The following is a 22,747-nucleotide window of genomic DNA, read 5'->3' on the forward strand; positions in this document are numbered from 1 at the left end:
GAGAGGAGCGCCCCCGACAAATCTCGCGAGAATAACGACATGCTTTACGGCAACGACGTCACACACATCAACAACAACATATGAAGCACAAAGACACTTGCGCGCATTTCAGACGTGATACTCGACGATGAAAAAAGGAAAGAAAATGCGGTCGGAAGAGATTAGGAAAAGGAAAAGAGAATCTGACCGCGTGAGGAACCGGAAAAGAGTCCCTGATTCGCCCTCGCTATGTGTGTGCGTGCTGTGTGAGTGGGCGCGGCTGATCAGCGCCAGCTGTTTTGAATGAGGATGTCCTATATATTGTTTGTTACCTCGTCCTGTCTTTGTCAGTTGGTTGTTGAGGCTACCAGGGTTCTACTCGCCGTGTTCTCCTGCATTCCAGTCCTGTACCCATGCAGTGGTTTCCTGAGATTTTCCCGGAGAAATTTCTACCTTTTCCTGCATCTGTGTCTGCCCACTGCGTCCCTGCGTTGCCGAGCCTGAGTCTTCTTCTGCCTGCTTCCATTTTGACCCACACAAAAATCTACTATTGTGCTCAATAAATTACTGTTTACTCGCAACTGAATCCTTTGACTATTTCCTTCAGAGTTGTGACAGTCGCACTCGGTCGGGCTTTCGCCTTTCAGTAGTTGGCGCGAGCTAAAAAGCAGCTGGATGCAACCGCAATGCTGATCTGGCGATCTTGTTGATGGACTAGTAAATAAATCTCTTATTTCTAAACTTGTTTGTGTTCTATGTTGTTGCGCTTGCTTGTAGTATGTAATTTTTTTACGATGGTGTTCATTCATCCATTGTTGATAATTAGACCAGTCCAATAATTTCCACATATGTCTAGCTAGCTATTTACGACAGTGCAAGTATTCCACAGCGACTATAGGGGTCGCTGTTTGACAAAAACACAATTTCTGCATAGTATGCCTTTAATGTTGCACTTCAAAACTCAAATATTATATAAATATATATTTAAATGTTATTTTTAATGTGATTACCAAAACATTATTTGTTCATCCTTCAAAGATTACCCCCATTTATAAACCTGAAAGTTTCAAGATGTAGGAAAACTCATACTTATTTAAAAATAGTTTTTCTTTTAATAAATAGGACATTTCTCTGGCATTTCTTTCTTTTCGCTGTATCGAACCGAACTGCAAATTTTGTGAACTGTTACACCCCTGATGTATATATATATATACCGGTATTCTCATTATTTTTTTACACACTTTTAAAACATTTTTATTTTTTGTTTACATGCCTGCCGGGTATTTTAAGTTGAGGTGCTATTTGTTTTTATATTAGACTTTTTCTATATTTACTGTTGCACTAAAGTCCAAAAGTGAAGATTTTATGTTATTTATTACTTGATTGTTCAAGCTACCTCACAGAAGTGCTCTGTTTGTTAACAGAGTTGTTGAATGTTAAAATAAGGTGAATTAAATAAAAAATAAGGAACATCCTGGATCTGTTTTCTCTCTCTTCTTTATTCTTTTTTTATGTATTATATAAGTATCGGATCGGGACTCGGTATCGGTAGATACTCAAAGTCAAATGACTCACATTTAATTAACATTAACACAAAATTAAACTTCTGTCATAATTGACGTCATGTCGTTTTAAACCTGTAAGACTTTCGTTCATCTTTGAAACACAAATGAAGATATTTTGAATGAAATCTGAGAGATTTCTGTCCCTCCATTGACAGTCTACGCAACTACCACTTTAAAGCTTCAAGGAGTTCATAAAGAGATCGTAAAACGAATCGTGTGAATAAAAGCCTAAATTCAATCTGTTCATCATATAAAGCGATCGAGTCTCTTCAGAACATTTGGACTAAACCGCTACTTTTACGATCTTTTCATTAACTTTTTGAAGTTTTAAAGTGGTAGTTGCGTAGCTGTCAATGGAGGGACGGAAATCTCTCAGACTTCATCGAAAATATCTTCATTTGTGTTTTGAAGATAAACGCAAGTCTTACAGGTTTGGAACGACATGAGAGTGAGTAAATGATGACAAGTTTGATTTTTGGGTGAACTATCCCTTTAATCTTTTCTAATCTGTCTATTTATCTCTGCTTTTCTGTGTTTCCTCTCGTCTTTTGCAGAAACGCAGTATACCGTAAGAGAAAGAAGGAGAGCGGGGAGGATAGAGTCAGATGGAGATGTTATTATCTCTGTGATCGTCTGTGGTGATGAGGGCACGATGACATGAATCCACATTAGTGTGAAATATAGACCATGCTTTCAGAGAGTTCATGCTCTCCATTTGCATTCTCCATTAAACACTTTACTACACACACTCACACACAGTGTTTATGATGATGACTACATGCATTTTATTAGTCACATCTGAGTGCACATCTCTTCTGAGTTATAGTATGTCACATATGCTGTAACTCTTCTGGATTTAGAGTCGATATCCATGCAGGGACAGGGACGCTCATCCAGCTTGGCTGAAAGTTGAATAACCCTTAATGTCTGAAGGTTATTTGACTGTGGATGTGGGGCAGTTGGAAGATAGATTGCTAGTTTTAATGATTTCGGCTTGCAAGGGTGTCCTCGATGGTTGATATGATGCTAAGTGGTTGCCAGAGAGTTCAAGGGTGTGTTTCACACACAACTATGTAACTCGCTGATTAACTACCGTACGATGCATCATTGGAGAAATTAACCAGCTAGTCATGACTGTTTCCCAAACTGTAGTTGCACCTCTGTCGCTTAAACCTCATTGGTTCAACATTCGAATGGCGTTAATGACATCACGCACAGGTGGAGGAGTAATAACGTCTGCTAACGAGTCTATCCGAGATGCTGCGGTCACTGTAGTAATCACTACTTCACTGTTTCTGTTCCATGTCATTTTGCTTTATTTGATATTTGTTCATTTCACGTACATTCACACTCTTCAAAAACGCAGCTGATTGTTGTCATGCTGAAATTTATAGATTCAAATGTATATATATATATATGTATTGAAATTAAAAAAAATGAAATATACAGAATGTTCTGAATGTTAGCTTGCTTATTGTGCCCAAGAGCATGATCTATTAAAGTCCACGTGTCATTTAAAGCTGCAGTCCGTAACTTTTTTTGCGTTAAAAATCATCCAAAATAATTTTTTGAGCAGGTACATAACCAGCCAGTGTTCAAAACTATCTGCTTGCCGTAGCTCGATTCACAACGGTAAGCTTGTAATAATGTTTTTAACTCCAGTGGTACTGGTGGATTTCCGCGGGAGATTCGAGCATGTCTTTGCGTCATTACGTCACATCTGTACACACACACATCTGCACACACACACATCTGCACACACACATCTGTACACACACATCTGTACACACACACATCTGCACACACACATCTGTACACACACATCTGTACACACACACATCTGCACACACACATCTGTACACACACACATCTGTACACACACACATCTGTACACATAAACAAGAGTCTCGGCTAGTAGGCTGTGAGTGTGAGGATGCTGGAGGAGATTTATAGCCTTTTCTCACAGCACTTGATATAATTAAACTTATTAATTTGATGGCAGATCCAGAAAGGTTCAAACGACAATCACCAGTGACAACTAGAGACTCACCCGCTGTAAAATGTAAAAGACTTCGTTCGGACTTCGGAGCGGCTTCAGAAAAGAAGAGACTGCAACCGGCCCATGCGAAAACAAGGATAATATCGGAAGGACATTACGTGTAGTCACGCAATGCTGATGTTGAACATTAACAATTTGAGAACAAAGTATAATTTGCACGGTTTGACGTGATATGACAAGCGATCGTTAGATTTAATCAGCGCGATTTACTGCAATGCTTTTTCCCCTTAGTTGGTCTGAACAAAAGTGGATGTTACTTGTTCAGATTACATTTTCCAGTGAAAATTATTATGTTAGTCATATTTCCAAAAAGAATAATCTGTGATTCTGAATGCCAGTATCCACACCGGCGGCGACTGACAGACACACACTCTCCTCAAACACTGTGTTCATCCGCGCTGTGCCGTGCCGAGGCACAACTCGCGTAAAGTTGATAATTCCGTGAATGACTGCAATTGCAGATTTCGAACAGAGATGGCGACAAAGAGGAAAAACTGCGGACTGCAGCTTTAACAAGAAACTAATGCTTCTGTTTACAGGTTGAGAGTGTTTTTGCTGTTTGCGAACGTTCGTTGTAACTATGGTGTTGTGTTTATGCTGACATGTAATAAAAAAAGGTTTGTCTTTTATTGAATTGGCTTGTGCATTTTGTTTCGGGCTTCAGAAATGTGGTGTGATTTCCAGTAAAGGTGCATAGTGAGTATTGATGCGCCCTGGTTTTTGCAGTGCATTGTGGGATTTTTTAGGGAGTGTGTGCACTTGAAGGATTTTGCAATTGAGACCGCCCTAATAATGGCCGACTCCCTTATCAGTGTCTTGACTACTGAACTAGGGAGCTGATTGAGACGCACCCTAAGAGAACAAAGGCAAACAGGAACTAAACAGGAAACGCTGAAACAAGTGAAACAGAAAATACACTTCAAAACAAAAGTCCATAAAACCAGACAAAGAAACAGAAAACCCCTCAACCCGTAACACTAGCCATAAGTTCATACTTTTAAACTGAATAAATTCAAATAAGTGTATTTTGAAAATATAATTATGTAAATAAAATCAAACGATGCAAATAGTTTATATGATATTTTTTGAGTGCAGAAATCTTACCCATTTCATTTATGTATGACTGACAAATATGCATCATTAAGTTTATTAGTTTGTTTGGGTTAAAACTGTGTAAACCGAATGGATAGCAAGTTTATATGCAATATGCAATGCTTAAATTCAGGCCTACATTTTTTGTGTATTATTGTAATTATTACTACTCTTATTATTATTGTTGTTAGCATCAGACATCTTGCTCTTTAGAGTTCAGAATCTGCCATATAAACCCCGTATATGGTCTGATTTCTGTTGTGGATTGCGGCTGATAGCGAACGCAGAGCGGAGGGGTTTGACATTAACAGCTCGATGTTGTTTGACTTGCAGGTGTTGAACCCCATGGGCTGGGATGCTTTCGGTCTGCCGGCTGAGAACGCTGCCATCGAGCGGGACCTGGACCCAGAGGCGTGGACCAAAAGGTGCCGTTTCTCCACTCGATTAGTCACAGCCCTCAGTGATGTTCACCTACACACACACAACCCTCCATCACACGGGTTCCTCAACAACTCTTATTGTGTCTTTCAGTAACATGGAGTCCATGCGGAAGCAGCTGGACAGCCTGGGGCTCTGCTTTAATTGGGAGCGGGTGAGTGAGCGGAGGTGGTTGAACACACACACTCAACAGATGTGGGAACTGACCTGTGTTAACTTCGCTGGCTTACATCATTGCATCGGTTCACATCAGGAGTTTTTCTTTAGACACACATTCCCAGACTGAGTTACAGAGGCCATGCTGTATGTTGAGCACTGAAGGGCATTGTTAGTCACCTTGTGTATCACAGCTGTATTTATTAATTTCTTACAATAGTGACAACATCATCATCATTCTGAATCCAATCTGGATGTAGTCTGTGACAAAAATGTGATTTTCTCAGCCTTTTGCTCAAAATGTTGCTTTTTTTATGAAAATTACCCAAATTCAAGTGTTGATTAAAAAAAGAATGAAAGAAGCTATAGAATAAAACTAGTACTGTCAAACGATTAAAATATTTAATCTCGATTAATCGCATTAATGTCATAGTTAACTCGCGATTAATCACATTAATGTCACAGTTAACTCTCGATTAATCACATTATTGTCCTAGTTAACTCGCGATTAATCACATTTATGCCATAGTTAACTCGATTAATCACATTAATGTCGCAGTTGACTCTCGATTAATCGCATTAATGCCATAGTTAACTCGCGATTAATCACATTAATGTCATAGTTAACTCTCGATTAATCGCATTAATGCCATAGTTAACTCGCGATTAATCGCATTAATGCCATAGTTAACTCGCGATTAATCACATTAATGTCACAGTTAACTCCCGATTAATCGCATTAATGCCATAGTTAACTCGCGATTAATCGCATTAATGTCACAGTTAACTCGCGATTAATCACATTAATGTCACAGTTAACTCGCGATTAATCACGCTAATGTCACAGTTAACTCGCGATTAATCGCGCTAGTGTCACCATTAACTCGCGCTTAATCACATTAATGTCACAGTTAACTCGCGATTAATCACATTAATGTCACAGTTAACTCGCGATTTATCGCATTAATGTCACAGTTAACTCGCGATTAATCACATTAATGTCACAGTTAACTCGCGATTAATCGCGCTAATGTCACAGTTAACTCACGATTAATCACATTAATGTCACAGTTAACTCTCGATTAATCGCATTAGTGCCATGGTTAATTCGCGATTAATCACATTACTGTCACAGTTAACTCGCGATTAGTCGCGCTAATGTCACAGTTAACTCACGATTAATCACATTACTGTCACAGTTAACTCGCGATTAGTCGCGCTAATGTCACAGTTAACTCACGATTAATCGCATTATTACCACAGTTAACTCGCGATTAATCGCACATTTTTATCTATCCTAAATGTCTCTTGATTTCTTTTTGTCCCATTCTTTTTTCTCATTTTAATGCTCTTATCAACATGGAAAAGTGGATCGGCTTGCTTTGTGCAAATGTTTTTTTATTGAAAACAACATTGGCATATACTGCATATACATATACTTAATTTCACACTAACATTCTCACTTGGAGCAAATAATCTCTCACACAATGTAACACTGTCCATCAATAAAAGGGTGAAAGAAATACTGACGAGGTCCTGATATTGACGAGGGGGCGGAGAATTCGCATCAGCTGTGTGTGTGTGTGTGTGTGCTTGGCCATCATCAAGTGGTATTTCAGACTGGACGTGCTGCGATGATGATAGCTCAGTTCACAACGACAAAACACACAGATCACTTTGGTCTCGTCAATGGAACCATTTGGCAACTTTTTAAAAGTATACTTTCCATTCAGAATCTTATTGGCATCCATCGGCGTCTCGCGCTCGTCATCCACTCAAAACGTAACGTTAACCAACTATTTGGCCGGCTCGCAGACCCAAACAAGTGTGTGCGGCGTGCCTGTTGTTTTGTTTCCGGTCTAGCTAGATCCGCTTGCGCTTTGGTCGACGAAGCAACAAAACGTCCTCGCGCAAGCCATTGAAATGAATGGGTTTCATAGTGCAGCGCCGCGTCCTGTTGCAAAAGCATGTGAAAAAAACTACAAAGTTTGCTAGGCCAAAAAGAGCGTTAATCGCGCGATAAAAAAATTAACGCTGTTAAAATGGGTTTGCGTTAACGCCGTTAATAACAGCCCTAAATAAAACAGTTTTTTAGTTTAAAAGCAGAGGGTCTGGTCTTTCTTTTGATGTATTGCGTGTTCTAGGGGCCAAGAACATTTTGTAAAATGATCAAAAATGGTGGCGGTGGCTGGCAACTTTTTTCAAAAACACTGGCGGGGAAAGAGTTAAAGTGTGCTACTGATGTTCATTCACCAACTCTACATGGATAAAGCACAAAGAGTTTACAACATTCTAGTACAATCTTGTTCTCATTATAATGCGATGTATATGGCAGATTGGCACTGCACATCTTGCACTTCATTTTATCGTTTATGATCATAGTGGCGCGTTTTTGAAGCCTTAACAAGAAACAACTTTAAATAAAACATAGGTGTACTGTTATGAAAATATGAGAATATATTAACACTGCTACATTATTAATATGAGCAATGATTTTGAAAAAGAAATAGCTAATTTAAACAGAATATGACCGTCTCAAATAACCCATAGTCAATAATGTCGGGCTTCGCATTTGAGCTGAAACTGAAGAGTGAATGAACGGTCGGTATTCTCAACCAAACACATCCTATATGAGATTAATCAGATATAGACAACATAAAAGTAATCGGTAACACTTTACTTGAAGGGGTGTGCATAAGACTGACATGACACCTTCATAATCATGACATGACACACGTTATTAATATGAAGGAGGTTTTATGCATGTTTATGACAAGTGTCATTCCCTCAATTATGACATTTTTAATGCAAATATGACATTGTTTGAGATAAACCAATACGTCATAACCTGTCAGTGTCTTTGTCATGACAACTTGACATTACTAAGACAACATAAATTGTCATAAATATGTCATAAACATGACATAGCAGATTAATTATCAAACTTAAGAAACCACTTAGCTTTATTGGTTAACATTACATTAAACTGTCAGGTGGTTGGTTTTGACATTGGCTGTCATGAGGCATTATAACATTTTAATGACAAATTCAATGTGTACCACTGTAGTTGAGGTCAAGAAAAATATTCATGACACAGTTATAACGGGCTCATGACAGCCAATGTCAAAACCAACCACATGACAGTTTAATGTAATGTTAACCCAATAAAGCTAAGTGCTTTCTTAAGTTTGATAATTAATCTGCTATGTCATGTTTATGACATATTTATGACAGGTTATGATGTATTGGTTTATGTCAAGTTGTCATGACAAAGACATCTCAAACAATGTCATATTTGCATTAAAAATGTCATAATTGAGCGAATGACACTTGTCATAAACATGCATAAAACCTCCTTCATATTAATAACGTGTGTCATGTCATGATTATGAAGGTGTCATGTCACTCTTATGCACACCCCTTCAAGTAAAGTGTAACCAAGTAATTTTACAACTTACATCTGCACTAAAAGAGGCGAATGCGCACATGAACTTGACCATGCTAGTCTGACGTGCTGAAGAACTAAAGCACAGAGAATTTACAACATTCTTATCTATTACAATCGTGTTCTCATTATAAGGCAATGCATGTGATAGAATCGCGCTACACATGTTGTGCTGACTCCATCTCATGATCAAAGTGTTTCCAGGTATCACTGCCTTTCAAATCTAGTTTCACTTTAGTTCGCCGGTCTGGAAGGCGTGCTGTTAACGCTAACCAATCAGACCTCAGCTATCGCCCATAATGCCTCAATAATCAATCAGAAAAATTGACAAATCTATTTTTTAAAGTCAGGGCGATCATCGTTTCATGATGATCCCTAGTATTGACCAATCGGTTTTAGCATTTATAATTAAAATAGACTTTAGAATTGATTGTTTTGTGCTAATTTATAGAAAATGAATGAACTCTTTAGTGACAAAATAAAAGCCATAAATAGTTTAAGCCATTAACAAATCTCTTCAGTACATTAGGGTTTAAACCCAGAGCATTTAGCCGGTTCTTCTGTCACCTCTTCACAGCAGGATTGAGCTTGACTGTGTCTATAGCGAAGGAGATCTGATGGGCTGATCTGAGCGTGTGCCAGACGTGACACTCCGACTTCAGCTCTACCTAATCGGATTAGAGGATATCGTCTTAATGCTTTTAGAGTTTAAGTGATGCAAACTCTGGCTGTCTAAAGCTCACGACTGCTTGGGTTTGGTCACATTACCATAGAGACCAGACCGATAAAGAGATTATCGTCAAAGTGGACATTGGGTTCTTCATTATTCTTCTGGCCCAAATACTCTAGACTGCAGAGTCTTTATGGTTTCAAACTGCTTTCCCAGTTTTGTAATATTTTGAGACACCACACTCTTCTATATAGAAGATGTTCTTATACCAGAAAATTGCCTGAACTGTTTTACCAGTGTTTTTGAAAAGGTCCTTTTCACACTGACATGATCTCTAAACGGTCATTTTCTAGTAAAGGCTGTATGTGTGAAAGGGGCTCATGAAATAACTCAAACGGTTATGAAGTATGGGAGTTATGTAGTGGCAAGTGTTTTAGCATTAAGCTTTGTATTAGTTGAAAACCTGTAGTATTTTCGAATTACCATGCTTTCCACCCTCATATCCCCCTGAGACGAGAGATTTAAGTATTTTTTGTCTGGAAAAATCCTCCGATGATGTAAAAATCGCCATTTTGCGTCATCGGAGGATTTTTTGTCCAGAGGCTAAAGACTACAGTCAGTAGTAGGAGCTGTCCCGCATGTTCTCAACCCGCCCATAGAGGGTGGGATCTCACTCACAGAACAGACACATAGTGTCAGCCATCTTTTTTTGGAAGCTAAGCTAGCAGGCTCTTGTTCTGTGGAGAAAGCTGAGTAGTAGGGGTCACCATCCTCTTTTCCCGGACATGTCCGGCCGTCGATGTTCGGGATTCAGCTTTTGCTTTCTGCAGTCGCCATTATTGTTTACATGCACACCTTTTGTTTCAATCTAACTGAATTCATTCCGATTGGTGAATCTGAATGTAGTGTTTACATGAACGCTAAACAAGTGATCGGTTGATGTGTGTTTTAACATTGCTAAGAAAATTCCCGCTCCTCCGTGAGAGATACGAGAGCGGTGCGTCTCACGGGTGTCGCTCATCGGTAATCCCGCCACCGGCCTCGTGCCGTTCTCCCGCGGGGCGTGGCCTCCTAGGACAGCAAAGCAAGTGCATTCTGGGAGTTGTTGTCTTTCATCCACATAAGCCAAAAATACATTTTCTGGCTTTTCTCAGTCTAGAAAGCTCCAAATTCAAAAATAATTTCACATTTCTTACACAAATGACCCATTTTAAATACACATTCATCTTTCCAGAGGTGAAGTATCCCTTTAAACAACCCAAAACTCCTTTATATTTGAGCTCTGCTCGATCTGGACTTTCTAAATAAATGAAAAGAGATTTATAAATACACATTTGTATGCAGCCTATTTGTAAAAGCCTGTTTGTAATGTATTGGTATAAATAAGACAAATTTCAAGCATTTAACCCTATAAATCCCAAAGGTTTTCATAGTTTTTTCCAGATTTTTTACTAGTAGTGGATTGTATCTCTATGGCTCGGTCCGACGAGTAACTCAGATTTGTACTTGCCCTGTCGGTATTTTCACTGATCCACTACAATTATCACTGACCCTAAAACAAAATGATAAATTTTACTTGTAGAAATATCTTTTTTTTTTTTTTATGTTTGTTGAAAAACTGTTGTTTTGCTCTGTATATTGTCTTTTTGCTCTGTCTTCCGTCTATTTTTGTTTGTTGATATTTGTGTTTTATATTGAAATGACTTCTTTCTTTGAATGCAGTGTTGTCTAATCTTTTGACAGGAGATCACAACCTGTCTGCCTGATTATTATAAGTGGACCCAGTATCTGTTCCTCAAGCTGTTCGAGGCTGGACTGGCCTATCAGAAAGAGGTGAGTTGGTTTTTCATCTACGGTTGTGAAACACACACTTGTCTATGTCTGGTGTGGTGAACTGCACCATTCATGTTTCTATTGTTCTCACTCGACAAACCTTTCACACTTCTGCTGGGTTTGAGACCTAATCTTCATTATTCTTTTGTTTTTATTCAGCCATTATTAGCCTTTATTCTGACATTACATGGCTTGCCCATCCACACCACTTTGATCCCACTATACATTAATAGACCTATTATCTGAAGTCTTTCTAGAAAACAAAAAAGCATTTTCTTGGGACGTTATGTATTCCCCCCCAATCAATTAGATTATAAAAATAGAAAGTGGTTACATAACATAATTTAAAGGATCAATATTACGCTTTTACACAAAACTCACTTTAAACAACCATTGAGTGTTTGTAAAAACTTCCGATTCTGATCTAATGTGGATTTTAGTCATATAATGGTTTTGAAATATGTTATATTTAGCATTTTATAACTGCTACCTGCTTAGCATTTATAATGTAAACATCCATTATTGATTAGAAAATACTCCAAATCGCATGAAAATCACACACAAATCATATACTATTGTAACCGTGTGTTTATTAGCTCCTTGTTTCACGTGTAGAAATGTTTCTTTGGGTTTGTTTTTCACGGAGCTCAGAATGAGGAAGTTTACATCATCCTGATTATGGTCACGTAAGTTGATTGACAGCTCTAGACCGAATAGGACAGACAGACAGCGCTCTGTTCGCAGTTTCAGCTCTTCAGGTCGCATAATTCAGTGGGAAATGAGTAGAAATTATGTTCTGTATGATGAAATAAGTGAGAATAAATCAGTATTTCTCCAAATATGCGCACGTTTGGACTAAGGGCCCTAGTGGACGCTGTTCAGTGCAGCTGTGTGAACACAAATACACCGTGACTGAATATGAGTGCGTGTTTTTATTCTATTCAAAATATCATAAGTTACAGATTTATTATTTTGCACTCCTGACATAAATTAAGAAATCACTGTCATGGACCCGAGTTTTATCATAAACAGTGGTCAAATATCAAAGCTGGAGTATTTAATCTTTCTAATGATGCTCAGTTTGTCCAGATCAAGTAAGAGTGTGATGTTTTAACGTGCAGTGAATGTTGAACAACAATAATCTGGGGCCGTCTGCAGATATATTTTTTGTAAGGGGTTAATCATCAGTAAGCAATGTTTAATGTAAGTAATATTTTTAAAAAAATATGTTTTAATGATAAATGGTAAAACAATACACTTCTGTTCAAAAGTTTAGGATCACTATGATATTTTTTATGTAAAGAAACTGACACTTTTATTCAGCAAGGATGCATTAATTTAAAGACATTTGTGTTACAAGAGGTTTCTATTTCAAAGAAATGCTGTACTTTTGAAATATTACATGTTGGGGTTTCCACAAAATATGAAGCAGCACAACTGTTTTCAACACTGATAATAATCATAAATGTTTCTTGAGCATCAAATCATCATATTAGAGTGATTTCTGAAGGATCATGTGACACTGAAGACTGGAGTAATGATGATGACAGTACAGCTCTGATCACAGGAATAAATTACATTTGACTATTTTCACATAGAAATCAGTTATTTTAAATTGTAATAATATTTCACAATATTACTGTTTTATTGTTTTTTTTTATCAAATAAATACAGCCATGGTGATCAGAAGAGACTTTTTTCTTACTGATCCCAAACTTTTGATCCCTGTGGTTCCTGCGATAGGACACCTGTGTGAATTTGAGGAGAAATGACTTCATACATCCGCTAAAAATCACATTGACACCAGCTGATTAAAACCCATTGTGCCAAATGATGAATAAAAGTCAATTTTAGTGAATAGCAAAGATCTTGCAGCATTCATTTACAGATTCCTCTTGGTTTAATATTAGCATCTAGAGTAGTTCTCAAAGTGTGGGGCGCGCCGTCATTAAACCGCTAATGCCTCAGAAAATCCAATCTGCCTGTTTACATGACAGTTGCATTGGCACATATCTGATTTATTTCATCATATGATTGAGGCCCTGAAACCGATCTCGAAATATCCGAATCCATGCGTTTTTTTCCTGTTTACACGGTCATAGAACACATCCGATCTGTGTCACATTTGAGCGAAAAATCTGAATTGGGTCACATTTCACTGAAAGTGTAAACGAGGTTTTCATGTTAACACAAACAATGCTAAAAGTGAGGAGTTAAAGAGTTAAAAGGAGTTAAAAGTGAGTTGTGTCAAAAGGGAGGCCCACTGTCTTAGGGTCTGTTTACACCTGGCCACTTCATGCGTTTTCTGTGATCGGATCGTGAAAAGACCAGGTGTAAATGCCCTCCGAAACGCATTCGAGACGGATTTGAATCCGATCGCTCAAACCACTTCAGGAGGAGGTCTGAGCCGCATTCCAGACGAAACTGGACAAGTCTGGCATCTGGTTGTTGAAACCATAGATGTCCATCATAAAGGCTAGAAGTCTTACGGCGGAGTCTCTATCGTCATCACCGGCGGCCATCTTGTCACAGGCAAGCGTTCTGGCGGGCTCTGTGGTGCCTGATGTAAGATGAGTGATCAGCACGAACACAAATACTCTTATCTCGCTGAAATCTTGACGGATTTACAAACGGTTTGGTTTCTTACAAACGTTATTAACGTGGCTATAATTCTGGATGATTATTTATTTATACACGTATTATTCATAAGTATGCAGTGTCATAACTACATCTCTGACGTTTATAACAAACCAAACAGTTTGAAAATCGGTAGAAAATTGAGCAAGTTATGGTTATTTAAAAAGTACATGCGCCATTAAAACACAATGTTACGAGTGAGCGAGCTGCCTGTGACAAGATGGCCGCCAGGTGCGGACGTCCACCTCCATTGGCCAGCAGCGCGGACGAGACATCTAGCCTTTATTATGGATATCTATGGTTGAAACCACATATGTAAATTTTACTCCTCCCAAAAATGCTAAAAGAATAAACGTGTGAGAGCGTGTTATAGGCTATATGTCATGTTAGTCAGATATGACGATGATACTGCGACACGCATCACCGTAGCTGAGCAGATGAGCATCTATTCATCAAGCCAACGCGCCTCAAACTATCGCAAATCAAAGTGAAAGTAAGTCGCAGACGCTTAACACACAATCATCTTCATTAAAAGTAAAGAAATGAAATGATCTTCAAGTCAAGTCAAGTCATCTTCATTTATATAGCGCTTTTAACAATGAATTGTTTCAAAGCAGCTTTACAGAGATAAACATATAATTTAAGGTAACAGATTGTTTTGGCGTTATAGCGGTTCTTGAATAATGTTACTTCCAGCTAAAGTTAACTTTGATTGATTCACCTCCGTCGAAATGATCAGACTTTAAACGCGAACCTGTGATTAACGCTGACGGCGTTCACATGCTCATTCAGAATTCTATAGTTATGTGCTTTTTAAAATATGTGCGCAGGTTTGTAATTCATACAACCCAGCCTAAACAAACTACTTTTCTTGCCTATAAATTTTGATACAGAATTTTGTTTTATTTTATCACTTCGGGGTACGCGAGCCGGAATTCACAGTGCTTTATCTGTAGAGTGGGAAAGGGATCCTCCATAGGGAGAGGATAGTGGATACTTCAGCACTGCATTGTCATCGGGTCCAGGCGAATCTCCTTCGTCAGATCTGGACACGGCCTGGATCCGGCAGGCTGCGGGAAAACCTCGGGATAAACAAAGACACTAATATTAGCGTAGATGCCATTCTTCTTATGATGTAGCGAGTACATCAAGATTTAAGGGAAGTGTTCCCAGTTCCGGCTGACCTAATCTATGCAGCCTAACATTGAATTTATAGAAGTCTATAATGTATTATGTGTATGCTAGGTCAAAGAGATGTGTTTTTAGTCTAGCTTTGAACTGACAGAGTGTGTCTGCTTCCCGGACAATGGTAGGAAGACTGTTCCAAAGTTTTGGTGCTAAATAAGAAAAGGATCTACCGCCAGCAGTCGATTTAGATATTCTAGGTATTATCAGCTGGCCGGAGTTTTGAGATCGCAATAGACGTGAAGGACTATAGTGCGTTAAGAGCTCGCTCAAGTACTGCGGAGCTAAACCATTTAGTGCTTTGTAGGTAATCAACAATATTTTAAAATTTATACGATGTTTGATAGGGAGCCGATGCAGTGTTGACAGAACCGGGCTAATATGGTCATATTTCCTGGTTCTGGTAAGAACTCGAGCTGCGGCGTTTTGAACTAGCTGTAGTTTGTTTATTAAGCGTGCAGGGCAACCACCCAGTAGAGCATTACAATAATCTAGCCTTGAGGTCATGAACGCATGGACTAATTGTTCCGCATTTCCCAATGAGAGCATATGGCGTAATTTAGATATATTTTTAAGATGGAAAAATGCAGTTTTACAGATACTAGACACGTGGCTTTCAAAAGAAAGGTTGGTATCAAATAGCACACCCAGGTTCCTAACCGAAGACGAAGACTTGACAGAGCAGCCATTAAGTGTTAGACAGTATTCTGGGTTATTACGTGTGGAAGTTTTTTGTCCAATAATTAGAATCTCTGTCTTTTCAGAATTTAGTAGTAGGAAATTACTAGTCATCCAATTTTTTATATCAGCTATGCATTCCGTTAATTTTGTGAATTGGTAAGTTTCGTTGGGTTTTGAAGAAATATACAGTTGAGTATCATCGGCATAACAGTGAAAGCTAACTCCATGTTTCCTAATGATATCTCCTAATGGTAGCATGTACAGAGTGAACAGCAGCGGCCCTAGTACTGAGCCTTGTGGTACGCCATACTGAACTTGTGATCGATAAGACATCTCTTCATTTACTGCTACAAACTGATAACGGTCAGTTAAGTATAATTTAAACCATGCTAATGCAATTCCACTAATGCCAACATAGTTTTCTAGTCTATTTAAAGGTGACCTATAATTCAAAATTGAATTTACCTTGGTATAGTCAAATAACAAGAGTTCAGTGCATGGACATGACATAGAGTGAATCTCAAACTGGACTGTTTTGGCGTTCTCATTTAATTCACGTTTATGAAAAACACCCCTGAAAAACGGTCGGTTCTCCACACAATACCGACTGTGACGCAATAGTCGGGATCATTAATATGTACGCCTCCAAATATTTGCATAATGCCAGCCCTCAATGCCAGGCGGAACTGCGCAGCCGAAGCATGGCAGTTGCTCAGTGTGGATGTAAACATGAACACAAAAGTATTTTTTAGTTCCTTTATCTGAGCCTCTGAAGAAACAATGGGTTAATTTTATTTTCTCTGGAAATTTCCAAACATTTCACCGAGTGTTTCCTCAACTTGGGCCAATACAGAGCTGGCCTCGGATCGAGCTACCAAGCAACACTTTCTGATGTGTAACAGTTAATTGTTCAAGTTCAGACAGGTAATCTTTCTCTCAAAATCGTTCAATACTGTTTATGCATCAGTAAGTCAAGCCAGTGACTAAAATATCAGCTTCACATCGTTTCTTTTAGTAGGATGAAAATAATCGTATTTAAATTGTGAACAAATTATATACAGAAAGCGATCAAAGAACAATCTTTCCACACAGCGCGAGTTTATCTGGACACTTGCCAAACTCGTTATGAAATCAATGACGCACGTTACTGCACAACGAAGCTCTTACTGTATTTACATCATCGTGTTTGCATTGGTGAAAGCATTAGAGAGAGGGCAGAAACTGCTTTGCAATGATAAGATCTTCATTCTCGCGATCAACACACTGTCATCTGCTCAATGCTCATCACGGCAACATTTTATGTGATGGGAATAGATCTAACGTTAAATACTTTAAAAACATCTCACGATTCGTTAATCTCGATAGCTGTTATAGTAAAAACGTATAATAGCAGTAGTAAAAGTATTCGGGAGAGAGTTTCACATGTAATGCGTTGCTATTTCATATGCAAGCATGTCAGCCAATCACAGCAGTGGCCGCGGTTACACTGAATCCCACAGCAGACACGCCCCTTCAAACAGAGTGTTCAAATCAGAGGCTAAAAGCAGGCTAGGAAAAATGCCATTTATTTCTAAATTATGAATATTTTTTATCTAAAAAATATACTAACATTATAAGGGTAACCCAGGAAACATTATAAAAATAAAAATAAAAAACATTCTAGGGCACCTTTAAAAGAATGTTGTGGTCAATGGTGTCAAATGCAGCACTAAGATCGAGTAACACTAATAGAGAGATACAACCACGATCGGATGATAAGAGCAAATCATTTGTGACTCTAATGAGAGCGGTCTCAGTGCTATGGTACGGTCTAAATCCGGACTGAAAATCCTCGCAGATATCATTTCTTTCTAGAAAGGAACATAGTTGTGAAGATACTGCTTTTTCTAATATCTTTGACAGAAAAGGCAGATTCGAGATCGGCCTGTAATTGACTAATTCTGTAGGATCAAGTTGAGGTTTTTTAACAAGCGGTTTTATCATAGCCAGTTTAAAGGTTTTTGGTACGTATCCTAGAGACAAAGATGAATTAATGATAGTAAGAAGAGGATATATGACCTCTGGAAGCATCTCTTTCAGTAGCTTAGTCGGTATAGGATCTAACATACAAGTTGTCGATTTAGATGAATTAACGAGTTTGCAGAATTCTTCCTCTCCTATAGCAACAAATAAATCAAATTTTTCCTCAGGGAGACTACAATGCACTTCCTGATGCGATACTGTGGTAGACGGTTGCATAGTTATAATTTTTAATTTTTAATCTTACCAGTTCTGTTAACGCTCTCTCTTATTGCTGTCTTTGATTATGAAATTAGCTGATGATCAATAAAATGCAGCAATATCTGTTGCTTTCGGTGACGTGCACTCCATTAAATCTGCAGCGGGAATTGAAGATCGGATTTATATCCGTTTTGCAAAAACACATTTATGTGACCAGGTGTAAATGGAATCGTTTTGATAAATCAGATAGCTATCCGATCTGAGAAAACACATGAAGTGGCCAGGTGTAAACAGCCCCTTAGACTTTGAAAACCCCTGATCTAGAGAAATGACATTTTCATTTGTTCATCTACTTTTTCTGGTGCCCTGTGTGCAGGCGCTGGTGAACTGGGACCCCGTGGATCAGACGGTTCTGGCAGATGAACAGGTGGATGAGAGCGGGCGCTCATGGAGGTCTGGAGCTCCCGTGGAACAGAAGCTTCTAAAGCAGTGGTTCATCAAAACCACAAACTATGCCAAGGTACGACAGCCTGAAGCAGTCTGATCCTAGAAACACACTCTATATGGCTTTTCACTGGGGGCTTTTTTACATGATCATCTGTTTTTAGTGTGTGATGTTGCTGTTTGAGCATGAGGAAGCTCTGCAAAGTTACAAAGTTCTTCTCTATATCAGTGTCAGTGTTTCTGAACTCCTGAAACGCCTCTACTGTAGTCTCGAGTTTCTTCCGGGAACGAACACGTCACAATATTCCTCATTATAATAATTCATAAGCAGAATAAAGGGGCGGGGCCTGGTCGAGTTAGTTAGTACAGGGCTCCAGACTAACTTTTCCACTGGTTGCACTGGTGCTACCAACTTTCTCAGTTGGTCGCACCAGCATATGATTTGGTCGCACCTTTTTTTTCTTTTTTTTTTGCTACATGCCATGGGATTAATCAATGCATGCTGATGAATAGTGGTTTTAATGGACCAAGGCTAGCAAAGGCTTTCTGGGTTGCTGCAGAAATACCTGTAATATATTATATAAAAAAACATGTAATATATGGTAATTATCATTGCCAAATTTCAGGATTTTCATGGATTTTGGACAGTAATTTTAATCTGTAATTTTAAGCATTTTACATTTGAATTATATACAATCTATCTATTTACATTTAAATCATATTCTATCTGTCTATCTATAATCATCTTTCTATCTTTTAAAAATCATTAAACATACATTTTAAAAGATTAGAGTAGCTATTATAATAAACTGATACAGATTTTTCGTTATCAAAGTTTATAGTTGTAACAAAAAGCAGAAATCTCACACTCCAATTACCTTCTGCATTTTATAATAATTTCCTTTTCCTCTGTCGAGCGATCATGAGAGTAATCGCTCGACAGAGGAAAATATAACCGTTGAAAAGACGTAGGAGGAAGGGGCTCTGTGTTTCGTGAGACCATTTTTATCATTTTTATATGCCTTAATTCGTGAATGCGTAATTGGCGCGTTTCACCATCAGTGTGCAATGCGCGTGACGTCTATGTTCGTCAATAAATAAACTGCACATGTCTTGCGGAAGAACATTGTAGACGGAACTTCTCTCCGTTAATGTCTATGGCGAGTCACGCAGGCACTGGGCTACTCCGCAGCCGAGACGACCCCGGGATAAAATAGTCCGAATATAAACACTTATTATAAGCGTACCGTAGTGATTCAGAATAAGTCAAAAACACGGTTTGGAAAATGGATTCATGATGTAGCCTACTCGTTCATTTTGAACATAAGTTACGGACTGCAGCAGCTGATACAACGGCGTTCTGTTGCTCGAGCGTCCACTCGCACAAATGCGACCACATAACATTTTAACTCGCACATTCTCAAAAAATGGTCGCATATGCGACCAATTTGGTCGCAGTCTGGAACCCTGTAGTAGCATGTTAAACTGGCGGTTATGGTAAGGGGCGGGACATTTCCCAAACACACTCAAAGCGCTCGACCAATCACAACACATTGATCCAGCCGACCAATCAGAGCACAGTGTGCTTTCAGAAGGAGGGGCTTCATAGAGACAGGAACTAAACAGAGCGTTACTGACAGACTGGGAATAGAGGAGCCGCAACAATGGAGAATATGAGGGAAATAATGTGTTTATTGAACATTCAAGCATGAAAACCTGTTCTTGTAGAGCCCAAAAACAAAAAAGGGCATACTAGGCCCCATTCAAGAAGCTTTGATGGAAAATTACAAAAGTTCTGTAAATCTCAATAAATTTTATTTCTGTAAATTTTAAAGAATGATTCGCAAATGAAACATGACTATGGTTTGAAGCCAGTGGTGAATTGGTCAGACCAGTTCATAAATTAGTCAGAATTGTTTATTGATAAATTAGTTTGAATTTGAATTATTTAATTTATTTTAAACTGCTTATCCAGCATTCACAAGTCTGTGGAAGAGTCACTGGTCAAAAAGGTAAAACAACAAAAGGGAAGTTACAATCTGCAATATTTTTTTTCAAGGTACCATCATCATAATTCAGAACAGCATGTATTCTAATGAGATATTTAGATTTGGCAATCATATAATCTCAATTACAACAAAGTACTTTATAGTACGAACCCAAATGAACATGTCGACCATTTATTACTGTACAGTATCTGCTGTAGGGAAGCTGGCTAGAGTGCACTCGATCTTAATTATACTTCCTCTATTAAAAAATAAATAAAAAAATCCACCCACACAATAACTGGTTAAAAGTCCTTTGAGTCTAAATCATTTGAAGCACTCAAGCTCTCACGGAGGAGGCCTGTCTGTGCCGAGGATCTGAAAGCTTATGAAACCCTCGAGTCCAAATGTTCGTATATACAAGATGAGCGTACATGAACGCCACTACGATCACCAGTTAAAGAATCATGTTGAAATTGCAAAATGAAATGAAAAATGCGTTTGAATTGTGAATGTAGGCTGAAATTTAGTTTTGTGTTCTGCTAATGAAGAATAGCAATAAAGCTTGCCAGTAAATATTACTCATTTAGCCAGTTCATACAACAACAGACCCATGCGACTGAATTTCCCATTATTCTCTGTGGCAGCGCTAAATAGATAAATGACATAATGCTGTGGTCGCACACCTAATGCACATCATTTGCTGTTCATTTTCTTGCAGTAACACTATACAGCTTCTAGCCTGGGAAAACCCAGACAACTTCCGGCAAATTTAGATTTGCTCTGAAAGTTAGTCTGGCAAAGAGCTCATTCAAGCCCATTTCCAATCCGCCGAAATCGAGGCACCAATCAGAAGCGTTGGGGCGGGCTTTACACGATGACGACAGCGCTGGGATTTTGAAGCAGATTTTGTAGCCTACATTACAAAGATGGACGCCGCCGTCGAACATCACTTGTTCCAATCAGCTATCGCGTCTGTTTTAAGCCATTTGAACGTTTCCTTTTTGTTAAAAACCGAGCAAAGAACAACACTCGGAGATGTTTCTCCGCCGCTCTGCATACGTCATCTTACTTCATCGCTCTGATTGGGTTTAGGTCTATCCGCGACGTCCGTTGGTGACGCCCCTCTGGAAATGATCTGTCTATGACGCTTTGCCAGACCATAACTCAGTTACAACTGAGAATGCTCTGGTTTTAACCAGGCTATAAAGCTTCCAGTCTTAGTGAGTAAGTGCAAAAAGGGAACAAGGAGTGCGTCCATATTTTTGGACCAAAGGGCAGCATTAGTTCAGGTTAGTCCCGCATGAAACGCCCTGCCGGTTTCACAAAGCTATTTTAGACCGGTCTGTAGTGTTAGACAAGTCTAAAATTTGCTCATAGACTAGTCTCATGCAAGTTAGACTGTTTCACAAAAATAAAGACTGACTTAATTTAGACCAAAAAAATTAGACGCCTTTCCCCCAGGCTAACTCAGGTCTAAGACTCTGTTACCGTGGCAACCAGCAGTAACAATCAGTTACACTACAAACAGCCGAAAGAAAACATAGGCGACTGTCCACCATATATATCCATCACCATTTCAGTGTCTTTAAGTGTCTCTTGGGGTCCTCCTCCCGTTTTTGGATATTTCCTCTTAAATATTTCTTTTTTGGCATCTTGTACCATGTTTTTGTATCTTTTCGGTACGTCTTTAACGCTTCGATCAACAGTCGGATTAACTGTCGTAGCAAATTAAACATTTCTTCTTGTTACTAAATTCTACGCTAAATTTCCAAAGTAAAATGTGCTTGTAACTGTTACACTCCTCCAAACACACATATCTCCCGCTGGGGTAAACTGCACTGAGCGGTTGAGTGAGCTCACTCGATCCGCCATGTTTTTTGTTTTGAAAAGTGTCTTATTTTACCCAGAATGCATTGCAGTGTAGTTCTACTTAAGAAAGTCAGAGTCTTAAGTGCTTTGTGCAACGGTCTGATTTAGACGTCTATCTGAAGTCTTGACTATCTACTATATCTAAGCCATAGTCAAAGTCTATCTCTGTGAAACCGGCCCCAGCTGTTCCTCCGGGTCCAGATCGACTCCATCTGAGGTGTGAGCGACTGCTGGCTCGTCTCGTCCTTCACCTCTGATTGTACTGGGATTTAGAGCCAGTTCTGAACCCGCAATTTATAAAAAAATTTGTCCAGTACTGCTATTATGTGTAAAGTCCACTGGAGGCAAGCTTGACGAACACAAGGGCAGTTTTATTAACATTAAACTGAACGACATACAAAATAACAAAGACTTGGCTTGACTTAACTGAACTTGATCATGAACGGAAACATAAACATACCAACAATGAGTACAGGGAACAAAGCC

At 38.8% G+C, this 22,747-nt stretch overlaps 1 protein-coding gene across 2 annotated transcripts in view; it reads left to right on the top strand.

The window, feature by feature from the left end:
* lars2 (leucyl-tRNA synthetase 2, mitochondrial) overlaps positions 1 to 22,747 on the top strand; it is a 135,428-nt gene that overhangs the window by 42,235 nt on the left and 70,446 nt on the right. For both annotated transcript variants that reach the window (XM_056263113.1, XM_056263112.1), the window contains exons 4-7: positions 5,029 to 5,120; positions 5,227 to 5,287; positions 11,148 to 11,237; positions 18,337 to 18,480. In XM_056263113.1, the coding sequence (XP_056119088.1) occupies positions 5,029 to 5,120; positions 5,227 to 5,287; positions 11,148 to 11,237; positions 18,337 to 18,480 (387 nt within the window). The remainder of the gene's footprint in view (positions 1 to 5,028; positions 5,121 to 5,226; positions 5,288 to 11,147; positions 11,238 to 18,336; positions 18,481 to 22,747) is intronic.

This window comes from Rhinichthys klamathensis, unplaced genomic scaffold, assembly GCF_029890125.1.
Source record: "Rhinichthys klamathensis goyatoka isolate OS25496 unplaced genomic scaffold, OSU_Roscu_1.1 h1tg000198l_1, whole genome shotgun sequence".
Classification (NCBI taxonomy): domain Eukaryota; kingdom Metazoa; phylum Chordata; class Actinopteri; order Cypriniformes; family Leuciscidae; genus Rhinichthys; species Rhinichthys klamathensis.